This window comes from Conger conger, chromosome 1 (genome assembly GCF_963514075.1).
Source record: "Conger conger chromosome 1, fConCon1.1, whole genome shotgun sequence".
Lineage (NCBI taxonomy): Eukaryota > Metazoa > Chordata > Actinopteri > Anguilliformes > Congridae > Conger > Conger conger.
The window spans coordinates 16,431,521-16,446,618 of NC_083760.1; the positions used below are offsets into that span (position 1 = coordinate 16,431,521).

General features: G+C 38.9%; 2 protein-coding genes across 2 annotated transcripts; one reads left to right on the top strand and one right to left on the bottom strand.

Moving 5' to 3' along the window:
- Positions 1-4,785: 4,785 nt before the first annotated feature.
- On the bottom strand, positions 4,786-8,655 carry jkamp (jnk1/mapk8 associated membrane protein). The gene is made up of 7 exons (XM_061256175.1): positions 8,538-8,655; positions 7,981-8,066; positions 7,462-7,616; positions 7,093-7,299; positions 6,624-6,805; positions 6,444-6,520; positions 4,786-6,259 (listed from the first exon to the last, which is right to left on the bottom strand). Exons 1-7 carry the CDS (start codon positions 8,539-8,541, stop codon positions 6,041-6,043), a joined length of 930 nt encoding a protein of 309 aa, XP_061112159.1. The 5' UTR covers positions 8,542-8,655; the 3' UTR covers positions 4,786-6,040.
- A 2,766-nt stretch (positions 8,656-11,421) lies between these two features.
- On the top strand, positions 11,422-14,675 carry LOC133124595 (G-protein coupled receptor 135). Its single transcript, XM_061235926.1, has one exon. The coding sequence runs from the start codon at positions 11,676-11,678 to the stop codon at positions 13,047-13,049; it is 1,374 nt and encodes a 457-aa protein (XP_061091910.1). The 5' UTR covers positions 11,422-11,675; the 3' UTR covers positions 13,050-14,675.
- The last annotated feature ends 423 nt before the right edge of the window (positions 14,676-15,098 follow it).

A 15,098-nucleotide genomic window follows, 5' to 3' on the forward strand; every position in this document is an offset into this window, starting at 1 on the left:
CGGTTGCTGATATAAAGGCAAAAAATAAAGCCAGCAGACATCACGGCTCTCCAGGACCAGCAGTGAGGATCATCAAAAGATAAATGGAACAGAAGACCTTCCTTTGTCAAAATTTATCACACACAACAGACATGAATGCTGACCACTCAGAGAAATGATGGGAGAAAGTCAGTGAGCCAGAGGAGAGGCTGGGACCAGTGCAGCAAGCAGGAGGCAGATAGCACTGGCTCATGTGAGATATTATTTTACCTCAGAGCAGGTTCATGAGCTGGGTAATCGTTTGAAACTAAACTCCACCGCAAACCATTCCACATTTCAGGGTAAAAGACTGTTTTTGAGAGCATAAAATAGCAAAGCTGGCAGTGAGTTCATTGGCTGCATATGAGTTACGATGCCACAAAGGAACAATATTACCCTCACAGACTGCTGCGAATAGGTTTTAATGGACGAAAGGAAACAGTGGAGTTCATGAGGAGGTTAGATCTTTGTATTTTTATGGTTTTATTTACTTTTTATTGAATCTTGAATATCTGAAATATTCATCTTATCAGATGCGCTATATTTTCAGCGAAAATCTCATTGTATTAAAGATTCTAATCAATAGTAATTTTCATATCTGAAGATTAGATGGAATAGACACCGTTTTATATACAGTAGCAGCAATACTCTGAGAGGTTTTTATTTCACCATTAATACAATATTCTTAAAAGAGGCTTAGGTTTTGATCTGCAAGTCAGAAATGCAATGCTGAACAGAAAAAAATTCACAAAAATGTGTTTGTCATGAAAGAAATGTTGCAGTAGTTAAATGGATTCACCCATTCAGTCACTTTGGATTAAATTCCAGTGCATAACAATTCAATTCCATATGTCTCCACAGTGTAAGGTCATTCAGTCAAAGAGGGTAGCTTTGCACATGTCACCTTGGTTAAAATGACATACATTGTTGGCCACTGCTATGGCCAAGAATAAGAATCAATCGACATGTCAAGAGCACAGAGACAGAACAGATTGTTATTTTGCGAGTGAACAAAACAGTCTGCATAATTTCAATTACAATGATTTACTCAAGGCAATTACAATTATTTAAGATAAAAAAACAGACACATTATTTAAGCCAAAGTAATGTTTGCTTATTTCATAGAGGTGTTTGCCTCTATGTGACCAAAATATCACCAAGTTGCTTTGTTGTGTGAATCGCCCTCAGGTGATTAGCAAGGCAGTCTTTATTAACGCTGGCTGTCATTTAGAAAGCCAAAAACAATGAAGTCTTATTCAGACACAAAGCAAGCTTCCACTTGAGAAATAACAAAAAGACAGTACTAAAACAGAGTTTTCCTCAGGAAATTATTTCAAATGGAGATCCAACGCATCAATACAATACCAACTGTTTTGTTTGCAAAGTAAATGTGCCAGATTGGTAAAAATGAAGTGCGAGGTGTAGAATTTATGAATTCAATTTAGTTTTTTTGATACGCACTTAGATCTAACAGGTGAATCAAAACAAAATGCCTAGCAATGTAAAAAGTTCCCTCATTGTTACCAAAGTAATGACCACATTCTTCTGGTGTCAGATGTAAAGAATTGATTTCCTGCCAGAGACTGGACCCTGTGTTCTTTAGTCAAACCGATCGATTGCAAATGTCCCATCAAAGGCACTTTGTGCAGAGATGACCTTTGAAAGAGCCATGTTACTGGGCAGCCCTTAGAAGTGGTATAGTTCACACAGTCAATGGGAGGGCATCAGGGTAGGTCCGATGAGCGCATGAAAGGGTGAGCGAAAGATAAAATTCCCTTTGGATAGATCAGGAACGGAAGGCTGGACTTACACACACCGACAGTAGTTTGTTCTATGGCCAGGTTTGTATGCATTACAGCACTACCTCTGAATACTAGAAGGAAACTTCACACTGCCACCTACAGTAAAGGCATTCAGATTCTGGTCTGACACCCGGGCCTGGACGTGTGCACCATACAGAGATTACAACGCTCATAAATCAACACTTCACTGTGGGGGGAGGTTAAAAGACAGAGAACAGTGTTCGGAGTGGTGATGAGATCAATCATGCCTGCAGATTGAGAGGGACGAGGAGGAAGGTCACACTGAGATTGGGGAGTCCATTGCCTGGCTGTCAGACAGCCTCAAGGCCCTGAGTAAAGCACAGAGCTCAGGCTCAGTGGCAGGGCACTACAATGTGTCTAGACCCAGGGTGTTCAATCTTACCCCAAAAAGGTCAATGTGGGTGCAGGTTTATATTTTAACCCACTCCCTCTCTCGAATTCTCTGGCTAACCCCTTATTGTTGCTAATCTTATTTGCACGGTTACAGCCCTATCTTTGGGCCAGTGCCACCCAACCCTGTGCCTGGAGGTCTAGCGTCCTGTAGGTTTTCACTCCAACCCTTAGAAAGCACACCTCGTTCAACAGCTAGAGATCTCGTTGAGCTGCTTGCATAGTAGACACAGATGTGCCAAATTATGGTTGAAATGAAAACCTATAAAAGACAGTATAACTCATATCAACATGGTTGGGCAGCTCCACTTTAGATCCTACATAATTGTGCTGCAACTGTCTCCTACCAAAAGGGAATTGACTGCCAAATACACTCACTGAGCACTTTATTAGGTACTTTACTACTTATTCATGTGATCATCCAATCAGCCAAGCATGTGGCAGCAGTGCAATGCATAAAATCATACGCTTCATTTAATGTTCACATCAACCATCAGAATGGGGAAAAATATGATCTCAGTAACTTTGACTGTGGAGTTATTGTTGGTGCCAGAGAGGGCGGTTTGAGTATCTGAGAACTGCTGATCTCCTGGGATTTTCACGCAGCAGTTCTGTGGGCAGAAATGCCTTGTTAATGAGAGAGGTCAGAGGAGAATGGCAAGACTGGTAAAAGCTGACAGGAAGGTGACAGTAATGTAAATAACCACACAGTGGTTATACAGAAGAGCATTTCTGAACACACAACCCATCAAACTTCTAAGTGGATAGATTACAGCAGCAGAAGACTTAATATGTCTGAAAAAGAAGTCTAATAAATGCCTAATAAAGTGCTTACTGAGTGTATGTATAGGCCATCATAAAAATAAAATAAAAATCAGACAAGGCAAATAGACAGCCCAGTCGTAAGAAGCTGTACTTCGTCAGCAGACCTTTTGTCAGGTCTTTGCTTCTTTTCCCTTCAATTCATTCTAGAGAAGTTTATTTTGTTTTTGCTAAAATGACAAAAGAAATGATATACAGGATACATACAGGATATATATATATATATATATATATATATATATATATATATATATATATATTACACACAAAAGATGTGGGCACTGCCCATGTGGACGGGCTTTTCAATGGAATAAAGAGAAAAAGAAAGGAACGAGGTGGCTAGACTGTCATTTTGTCTGTCTGCTTGTCTGAGAGGGGTTATAACTGCCACAAACACCTACAAAATACCCTCTGCATTTTGTCAGGACACTCGTACTGTTAATCTCCCTAGATAACAACATCAAACAAAAAATTAATTCCTGTGAAGGCAGCAACTGCTTAGAACTGCGGGCTGCTCCGGCTGCCATGGCGATGGCTGGAACAGGAGCATCACATATTAATGGGCAGCTTTATGAAGCCCCTGACAGCACAGCACAGCAGCATAGAATCTATGCAACTAGGAGCAGAACAAAGATGCAATTACACAGCGTTTCCAAATCCCTCATTTTGAAAAGCTGGTGCAATTTCCACGTTTTGCAGCGTATTTCAAAGTGCAAGGGGGATCCCATTTACAACACAGGCCTAATTACTGCAAACTTGTTCCTATGAGTGGCTTATTACAGTTCTTGTCTATTCTCTCTTCCGTGAAAAAACAGCTTTTAGCCTTTCAAGTATGATGTGCACATGCATGGTCTGGTATCAAATGGAAACACATTGATGTGCGGAAGTAAACAGAATAAGATTGCTTTCCCTTTTCAAGATATTGTGGATTGAAAGTGTTCTATTTTTTATAGACTTCTTTCATTTATAGTTCACATCTCAATAGCTGCTAACACAAGAAACAATTTACTCCAGTGATTGAAATGCCAAAATATGTGGAGCTTTTTAAAAAAGCTCTCAAATGTTCTGCAGGCATATAAAATATGGCCTCAGAACTCAAATGAAAATAACATTGTATTATTTGAATATATATTGATGTTCTTTTTGAACTTCAAAAATCCAACTTTCTTCTTTGTGTTCATACTTTTGTCCTGTAAGTCCTCATTTACACCATGCTATCTTTATTAATGTTGTCATCTCCTAATATTGAATATCGGAAAAAAAAATAGTACCGACGGCATTTCTGAGGAGAAATGGCAGGACCTTTAAAGAACAATCTACGAAGCATTCAAGGACATTAATCTCAAAACGACCTTAAAATGAAAACACAGATTATAGCGATTTGATAAACTTACTGAATGTGCACTGGTAGTTCTTTCGCAGGATCTTTCCACACTTGAATTACCTTAAACATAAATCGATGTTCCCCCAGACAGCCTCCTCAATTACTTTGTACCTGATGCCTTGGTTACAAAGGAAAGTAGCATAAAGCAGAAATGTTAAATGAAAAGAGAATTTCATTAAACGAAGAAATGAGGTGAAAAGAGTAACTTTGTAAATAGAAGGTCCACAGAACTTTCAAACCTCAAGCTCATAATCATTAGATAGAAGATCAACTCCAAAGTGAGGGTGACTGCAGAGACGACCTCCACTGGAAAATTAAAGGTCTGAATGACAGAATGCCAATAAACTGCACATTTGATAATTAGTTTATTTGAATAAAATTACCACTTCTGTCAGAACAATTACATTGATGCAATTATATCCATGTTATATCCATGTTTGAATCCAGACACCAGGATCATCATCATCATCATCATCACACACACACACACACACAATATATTGACTGGGCCAAACGGCAATATGAAAGCTATTTATATGATAAAGTACTGCCGTTTATAACATGGAATTTCTTGTCTACAAAGTAGAAATACAAGAAAGAAAGAAAAAACTTATGTAAATTGCAAATGTTACTTCTTTAAATATTAAAGATATCTCCTTGCATTACCATTTACATAAAAGGAATGCATAAATTCAACATTTGCTGCTCTAATATACAGAAATAAAAAATAAATAATACATTTTTGCGAAGAAATTGATCTGTAATTGCATGCCCATACGCTGACAGACGCATGCACACTTCGCCTATACAGCAGGAAAACACAGGCATGCTTTGTACAGGTATGCACAACTAATCCTATTCAGCAGCAGCAATCGTGTTAATGTATCCTATTAAGATACATACAAACTATAATACAAACATCTGGCTTCTTCACTCTGATACAACTTCAAACACTTAAAACATCAGTGCTACCTGTGAGCAGAAAAAGGGTACAATAAAGGATTTGGCACACTGATTTTGTAATCAAAAATTATTCTTTTTGATCCAAAAACCTTTACCACCTTTGTGATGAGGTATTCATCACCTTAAATATCACAAGGACAACTGCTGTATTTAGACAAAAAAAATCAAGTGACTGCACCAAGTTACTTCGTGTGGAGTGACAAAATATATAGCACAGTCAGTCATTTGTAAAGAACCTACAACTTGCAGACATGAACATAACCCCCAACAAATTCTATGAGCACATTAGCAGAGAGAGAAGCACAAATCTGGCCAGAAGCACGCATTAGTACAATATAATTCACATGTTCAAGTACTGTAGACATATATTTGAATATTTACTTTCTACAAGTATATACATAGAATACTCTCAATTATTTTTGCTTTCGACAAGAGGATGGCAATCCCAAACAGCTGTCATAAAACCAGTACCGAGCCCAGTTATGATAGACCAAGTAAGAGTAAACAACTGCTGCATCCATCTCCTCCACTTGGATCACAGCTGGGCAAAATGGCAGCTACAGCGTGAACAGTGAGGATCCTCCACTTTCCTATCAATGCCAGGAATCAGAGGGCATGTGTCCAAACCCAGAGGGAGTACTCAGTGCCCATTGCCTCCCTCCGATAAGATCCTGTTTGGCTCTGTAAATTTGGCTGTGAGCAAGTAGAAGAGGGCAGGCCCGGGGACCAGGGCCAGCAGGGGCAGGTCTTGCTCCAGTTTGTCCAATCGGGAGATGGAGATGATGCCATATGCGTGGAGTAGCCAATGACTGAACAGAACCACCAACCTCTTTTTCTTGGCGATGAGATTCTTGAAGGACTGTATAACAGAGGAAGAAGGAAATTAATGAAAAGCATTTTGACATAGTAAATAGCCTCTTTTGAAATGGCAAAACAATTTATCTTGGCATTGGCACAAATTACTATTCGGAAAACGAAATTCAACAACAGACTCATCAACAACATACACGTGCATCCCAATTACAGCTTGCGAACAGTCTCACCTGTATTTCTGAGGCCGACATGTAGACCGCAAGGGTGATCAAGGACAAGACCAAGATAATGTATGGAAATGCATAATCTGCAAGATAAAAAAAGGATTTCAACATGCACTCTGTGCAATGGCAAGCCAAGTTAAGTAAAATGCAGCAGTTCCATCGTGCACTACCAACAGTGATACTTACAGAGGAGGCCGCCCCCTACAGCCTGCAGAACGGTGAGGATTGGGAAGAAGTAGAGAGCAGCGTAGATGCTTTTAAACCGGTCCGATTTTCCTAAACCACAAGCAATCTTTTTCACCAGGAGAGGCCTCAGCAGCATCATGAATACCAGGCAGAATGCGTAGTATATCAAAACTATTGTGTACCTGAGAGAGCGAAGAGCGAAAACGTTTTCAGCAAAGTTGCAATGTCCGGTAGTGAGAGCACTGAGAGCATTCATCGTGAAGGAAAATTGGTGACAACATTAAAGCAGGGGTTTGAACAAAGTACAGTTACAGTGGTTTTTTGTGGTTTCTTTTCAATCAGGATATTATTTAGGCCTTGGAATGACAATCAATGACATAAATGCACTAAAACACCAAGGAAATCGTTATTCCCATCTGAAAGATTTTCAGTGCAGGTAGTCCTGCTGGTGGTGCACAATGGTACTCACAATGGGAAGACTGCCTCCTGTGTGCAGTGCAGTGTGGTGACGTAGTCCGGGCTGGGGTTGTAAAGCATAGTGTACCAGTCCGACAGCATCTTGACTCTGCAGGACCGGATGGAGAGCAGACCCACCGGGTCGTTCACCAGCAGCGTTACGATGGCAGCCGCGCTGCACTCCAACAGCGCTGTGATGTGCTGGAAAAGCGCACTCGAGCTGCAGAGAAGATTATTGCTATTATGTGCAAAATGAACAACATCAAACATGACCCAGTCTCACCTTGCACTGTTGAAAGTGATAGGTGTCAAACTGGCAAGACAAAATGGAAGGTCACTTGTAGCTATCAAGAATTGATGTTAAAGTGTCCACTGCACTCACCTTTTCTTTCCCGAATACCACTCAATGAAGAACCAGTGTAGGACAAGCGGGAGCATTGCCATGAACCCCAGGTACAGCCAGTCGTACAGCTCAGGGGACTCCGTGCATTTTGTACAGAACTTATCCTCATTGGTCCTTTCACCTCGTGGACACACCTGTCACAAATATTAAGCAATTGGTTCACAGTGGAAGGTGAGACATCTGTAACATAACATCAGTATTTGTTTGTCATTGCAACCACTATGCTGGATTATCTGAGTTTATTGATACAGGTCCGCGTTGTGTATGAGAACGCATGTCTCAGTTAAATGAGAAGATTCTGTACAATTTGATATCTTAGGAATCGAACAAGCAAGCTGGTCCATCCATTATTTACTACAGTAGCTTGACAGCCGGTTCAGAAAACACACCTCGACTCTGCTTAACATTGAAACTTCAAACAAGGCACTTCAGCCTACAGCAGCAATCTTACAAGCACTGACGTTAGTTAAAGTTAAGTTAACCAATTTGCATACTCACCCCGCATTCCCCATCCGATGAGCCATTTAGCAGTGTCTTCCCACAATATATACCCGGACAAGTGGCAATCATCTGAATTGCTACAGCTGAAACAGAAATACAACGTAAACAAGACGGCTTTCGATGCGTTGAATGCACAGCGTTTGGTCAGCTAACATTAGAACCTAGCTACATATGTGGTGACTAATGTCAGTGAATTTCGACAATAGCAAAACATTAAATCCAATGTTTTCCAATGGAAACATTAATTTTCAGGTGTTGATGTTACGGCAGCAATGTTTCTTTCCAGCAGCAAGTCACCTACGTTAATTATTTCGACAGTTAGTTAGCTCACTATTTGATAGCTAGCTGCGTATCGCTACACGACGAGCTATTCCTAGACTTGGTAGCTAGCTAGATCTAGCTAATGTTAGCCGTTTGCTCATTGCATAACGTTAGCTGTCGAAGCTAGTCAGAGGTCTCGCTTGATTGCTAGCTTTAAAGAAGACTCGCTCACTCGCAATCGACGGTTTACTACTGGCAATACCATTTATGAAATACGTGTTCAGAAAACGTACCCATAATAAAGCTAGCGCCTTAAAAGTACGTTTCTATCAGAAACGACTCCACAGTCCACATCTGACGACTGTCTTTTCCAACAACTTAACGTAAGTGAAACCCGGAAGTCTTTGCTAGCTAGGGAGGTAAACCGAGGGTTATTTACAATAGGTCGCCATTTTTAAGATGCCAATCCCCTCCGTACCACAGAACTAGTCTAATAAAAAATAAATAATGGTGGCTTCTTACCTTTTCAATGGTCTCATCATATTGATATTTCCATGGCATAAAAAGTTTAAAGCTTTAAATGCTGAGCCGAATAAAAAATAAATATGTAGAAAAAACGTCTATTCCATAATGCGCATGTGCAGTAAGCCTACACAAACATTCAAAGCTTTTCACAAACTGGCAAACGCAGTACATAAATGTACTTGTAATGCATAATGTACAGCTAAGGCTTTATTTTACAAGTACATGTATATTAAAATATGTCTCAGTAGCCTATCATGTCAAACTAGCATTCTGATTATATGCTACTCGCAATTAACAATATAATTGCCTAATGCAATTAATACAATTGTTGCGTTGTTATTTCATCTTTTACACACACCATGAAACCCATTCCCATTTTTCCCATTTTGACGAAGAAATTATTCTTTTCTACTCTACAAAGAACAATCCAGTTGGTCAATAGGCAAATGTTCATCATAATGACAGGAGACAGAGGTCTAAGTAAAATGATCACCCACTAAAAGTGATTATGTCCAAGGGAATATTTACAATTTTCATGATATTTTTCTGTATATTTGTTGCGAGGCCTTTTTTATTTTTTTATTTTTTTAACCAAAAGTAAAGGTAATTGTTTTGGTGCATCACAGCACATGACTATACACTCAATGGTAATAGAAACATACAGAATACAAAATTAAGCATTGTTGAAATTTGCTTCAGTACATGATGAACAATATGACTATATTCCTACTTTGACCATGAATTTAAATGATTACATCCCTAAAGAGGTCATGACGGACATACATGTCTTCATTTCTAAGAGAATTGAAAAAGTTGCTCATTGAAAAAGGTCCAGACTGCTGAACAAATCCAGTGAGATTTGAGGGTCCAACAGTGAATATGTGCATTTCTGTCAAATATAAAATTGACAATAATATATTTATAAAAATAAACCTTATACTACCCAGAGTGGAAATGCATAGAACACACATTGATAAGATGCATACAGAACGATTGACAATTGAAAGTCTGCCTCCTGCATTGTAGAGGAAAGAAAATGTACACACGGCAAGGTACATTAATCAAATATCTGCAACAAAAGTGTTTTGCTAACCATGCTGATGAAAAGCATTATCTCAGAGGAACATGTCTGGCATCACACATAAGAGATTTACCAGGCTTGTGTTTTTCTGGAAATGGTTTTCACAAGCGTTTAGTATCAGTAGTGAGATGCCATTGTGATGAGGAGTTGCATATCACAGCTGGGACATGGTCTCAATTTAGCAATAGCTCAGTACCTCATGTTGGTGGAATTGAAACAATTTGTTCTCTAATGAATGTCTGGTACATCTTTTGCATACAACTTGTTCTTCTGAATTTACCTGATATTATTTAGCATTCATTCTGACAGTGTCAGCAGTTAGTAAAGCCTCTGCTTTGAGACAAGCAGACATAGCAATTATGCTGTGTCTCACCAGCATTGATTTTCAATACAACACTGTTCTCATTATTGGCTATAAAAATGCACTTTCAAGCAGAAATAACAATTATCTATCTAGGATGGATGCAAACTGTGGCTAACAAACCCACAGACTGGCACATAAAATGTCACAGCGCTGCCCTAATCATGAGGGTTTCAGACATAAGGTTTGTCCTCATGCAAGAGTCACAACTCTGCTGTCTGCCCACACCAGGAAAGGAAAGAAGAAACACCTGGAGTCTGATAACATACTGTATCTTTTATTTTCTATGATCTCAAAGAAAGTGCCATACTGTATGTTTCTTAACAACAGTGGCATTGAAACTACCAATGTGTTACATTACTCCAACGAGGCTTTTTGCAAAGCTATAAACCCTTGTCTTATTTAAATAAAGAATATACTGCAGTGTGCTAATCAAGCCATGGATTAAGGATTCAATGTTTTGTCTAGCTAATCTCAAAATGCATAATGTAGTTCCCAGAATTGATTTATAGTGCATCATTGCTATGCACATAACAATGGTTATTCTATCAAAGAGTCCATTAGCACAACCTGGCCTGTTAAATTACATTTAGGCCAGAGGCTCTGAGCTCTAAGAAGAATACGTTGAATTTTTCATGGAATGTTGATATTCATACATGCCTCAATGTATTTACATGTTTTAAATGTCTTCTAGAGACCATCATAGTATTCATATCGACCATATTTGGTTGATCTTGTGTATGACATTGGTTTATTTTCTGGGGATGTTCTTTTTAATGTAATAGTTTTACAATAATTCAATTCGATGGTTTTAACTGTCGTATGGCATTTATTGTTAAAAATAAAATACATTCAAAAATCAATCAATCAACCAAAACCATGACGTATCACAACTCTAAGTATGTGTTTAATTGAAATATGGCTACTCATAAAAAAAACATCACAACAAGCATGTAAAAATGCTATTTTAATTCAATAGAAATTATACTTTTCCATTGCCCACGTTTTAAAACCCCCCACTTACATGCCTGCGTGCGTACAATCCCAAAGAATAAAACCTGCGTTTTTTGTTTTTTTTATTCCTGTGCGTAACATTACTGAGGAGAAAAAAGCACTGGTACCTTGGCAACAGCGCTAAACGTCATGAGTGTAGCCGGACCTCATAAATGTGTATGCTGGGGCAGGCGGAGACTAGGAAGGAAGAGAGAGACTGGTGACTGGGAAGGAAATGAATAACATTCAGTGGGGAAATGTCCTCCTGGGACTGTGCAATGGTAGAGAAAAGGGCTCTCTAATCCGAAACCTTCCTGTGAATTACGGGCAAAACCACAAGCATCGAAATCCACTGAGAGGAGTGACAATTACCAACGAGACCGCTGCATCTTTTAATCTGAGACCTTGATATAAATATTCCAAAAGGGATGAGTCCTCCTCCATTCCTTGGATGCCCCCCAGTTGTATCCGATGGATTTGCCTGTGAACGTTGCCTTTCTCGGCACCAGCAACACCTCTACTGCAAACAATATATCGGGGACAGGTCCGATGCTGGATATTGTCACGTTGACCCCCGTTCCGAACAGCTTAGTAACACTGAGCAGCGCTGGAAACCACACGGGGGGAGGCGATCAAAACCAGCAATACACCCCAGTAAACACCGACGCGAATTCTCTTCTTCACGGCATTGCCGTGGCAGCTCAAGCACTTGTACTTCTGGCTATTTTCCTCCTGTCAAGTTTAGGAAATTCGGCCGTTGTTGTTGTCATTATCAAGCACAGGCAACTGAGAACGGTAACGAATGCTTTTATAATGTCTCTGTCTCTTTCTGATTTCCTGACGGCCATTCTTTGTTTACCTTTTTCCTTTATGATGCTCTTCAGTAGAGATGGTGTGTGGATATTTGGGGACCGTTTCTGCATTGCCAATGGGTTCTTTAACACATGCTTCGGTATCATATCCACACTGACGATGACTTTGATCTCCTTTGACCGGTATTATGCCATCGTGAGGCAGCCTCAGGAGAAAATAGGGAGGAAGAAGGCCATCCAGTTGTTAGTGGCTGTTTGGTTGACAGCGGTTTTTTTCTCCTTACCTTGGTACTTGTTGCTGGGAGCATCCAATGATCTAGTGGTGCATAAAAGGGGATTTTACCATTGCATGTATGTCTTTCATTCGGGTACATCCAGAATGGGCACATCGTACAGCATAGCATTGATCGTGGTATGTTATCTTCTTCCCTTTGCACTTATGTGTTTCTGTCACTATAATATTTGCAAGACTGTAAGGCTGTCAGAAATAAGGGTGCGGCCAGTGACCACGTATGCACACCTGCTCCGATTTTACAGTGAGATGAGAACGGCCACTACGGTACTTATCATGATTGTGTTTATCATCTTCTGTTGGGGTCCGTACTGTTTGATGGGCATTATAACAGCTGTGGGGGATTATTCCTTCAACCCTGTCATGGACACTGTTGCGATATGGATGGCTTGGGCAAACGGGGCAATCAATCCTCTTATTTATGCCATAAGGAACCCCAACATATCAATGCTATTGGGGCGAAATAGAGAGGAGGGGTACAGGACTAGAAACATTGCCGCATACCTTTCAACACAGACTCAAAGTAGAGAAGTCAGAACACGCGCCGACAGAATAAGAGACAGGTATGTGAACAGACATGGAGCAGGTAGCAGAATGTCTTCATCCAGCCCAGCCAACGGAGGTGAAATCGCGATGTGGGCGTGTAAAAACCCCGCTGTCCTCTTTTGCAGGGACGGTCAGCCGGACACATTGTCTGAGCCCACTGTGCCCAAAATTGAGACCGCAGACACAAGTTTGTAAGTTCTGTTGTACATGACTACATGTTTTTCTATTGTTATCTAAATAAGGTAGAGTATTTATATTAAAGGGGTGTTTATAAGAGGGAACATGTGCCAAAAAGAATAATTTCTTTAGCGACGGTCATGTGGATAAATAAAAACTGCCTACTCAAACGGTGCCAGAGGACAAGATTCAAGTAAACTTTTTAAAGTGCCAATATGCAGCAAATCACTAGTAGTGCATTGAATGAACACTGTGAAAGAATGAAAAACATATAATATGCTAACTATCTTTTGATTCTTGTGGATTACTTCCCCTGTCTGGTTTTGTCTGAAATCTGTAGCATATAGCCTTATGGGGAAAAAGTTGATTAGGTCCTACAAATTGCTCACAGAAGACAGCGAAAGACAAACGCAAGACATAGCTATTTATTTGCATAGAAGTGTAAAATCAAACGCAATCTCGTTTATGATGCTTTTTAAGACAAGTGCTTAAAGCCTTAGGCTTTATGTAATTCATATTTTAGGCCTACATTTAAAACTATATAGATGGCCTATTACTGTATGCTTCGGTAATATATGCGCCACATGCATTTAATGATAATGAAGACCTTGCAACAGTCACCATACACATAAGGCGACGTCAGCCAGTTATAAATAAAAGCGTCACATAACTCAGGTTAGATTATGAAATAATGTTGATTTATTTCTCTGATTAGTTTCTATAGGAACCCAGACACTAAAAAGTGAATGAGGGCTACATCTTATAAAAGGAAAAGTTATGCGAAGTAGTATTTATTTTTGGCATTGACATCTGGTGTTGTTACGAATGTTTTACCGCCAGTTCTGCCTGTCAGTATCAGCCATCAAGCCAAATGTCAACAAATTGAAGCAGTTTCACATAATGAGAATCTGTTTGACAATTTAAAAAAAGCAATTTCGAAGAATTTCACTATGTGAAACCTGCCACAATACTCACATGGTATTTATTAATTAACAGTTTAATTGTTTACACAGTGAAATTGGCTATTATTAAAATATTACAGTGCATACTTCATTGTGATGCTAATCACAATACTTCTGTGGTAAAAAAAACAAAACTATGGGGTATTATCCTAAACTCATTTTTAAATACATAATTTTAGGAACAGTAACATTTATGGTGAAAATGATGAAGCTGTGAATAACATCTTTACCTTTTAAATGGCCATATTCGTATATAACCTATAGAATGACCTGTTATTCTACAAATGAAAAAGTTTGTTCTGTTTTTGTACACCTGTATAAGTACAAAATATGTTCTTTATACATCCTCGGTGGCAATGCTAAACAATCACCCCAAAAACTCACTATTATTTATGGAATGTCATTCTTCTGAATGTGTATAACAAAAGCACAATATTTTGTACTCTCTCCAAAAATAATTATGTTTAATTTGTAATTAGAATGTGCTCATTGTTGTAAAGCCTTAAATAGTGTCCAGATAAAAGTATCATTATTTGTTTGGTCTTGAAAAAAGAACACAACACTGCTTGCCACTCTGAAGTCTGTGAATTATGTTGGCAGAATGTGTTATTGTTTGTGACAAAATACGTGTTTGTAAGATTATATTTTGCCATTTAAATTAAATGTTTTGATGCATCATAAACATCCATGTATGTGGTTCAATTCCTTTAAATGATATGTTGCGTTAAGAAAAGAAGTTAATCCATTGTACTCCTGGATGTTTAAACCACATGTTTAAACCACCTTAATCCTTACACAATACCCAACCCTTTTAACAAGAGAACATTCATTGATTTAAGCAAAAACACAAGCAGCATTTAAGTGACATAAATCTTGATTTCAAAGTAAAAAAAAAAAAAGAGGATAAAATGTATTTCATTTTTAAACTACACAATTGTAAACTTTGAACAATCAGTGTACACATACATACTGTATTTTCACGCACGCATTCACGCATACATTTTGGCCAGTTTTGCAGACACAGATTAAGCCTAGTCCTAGAATAATTATATTTTGAATGGAGATTCACCATACAAAATTCAGTTTAGTCCAGGACTAAGCTTAG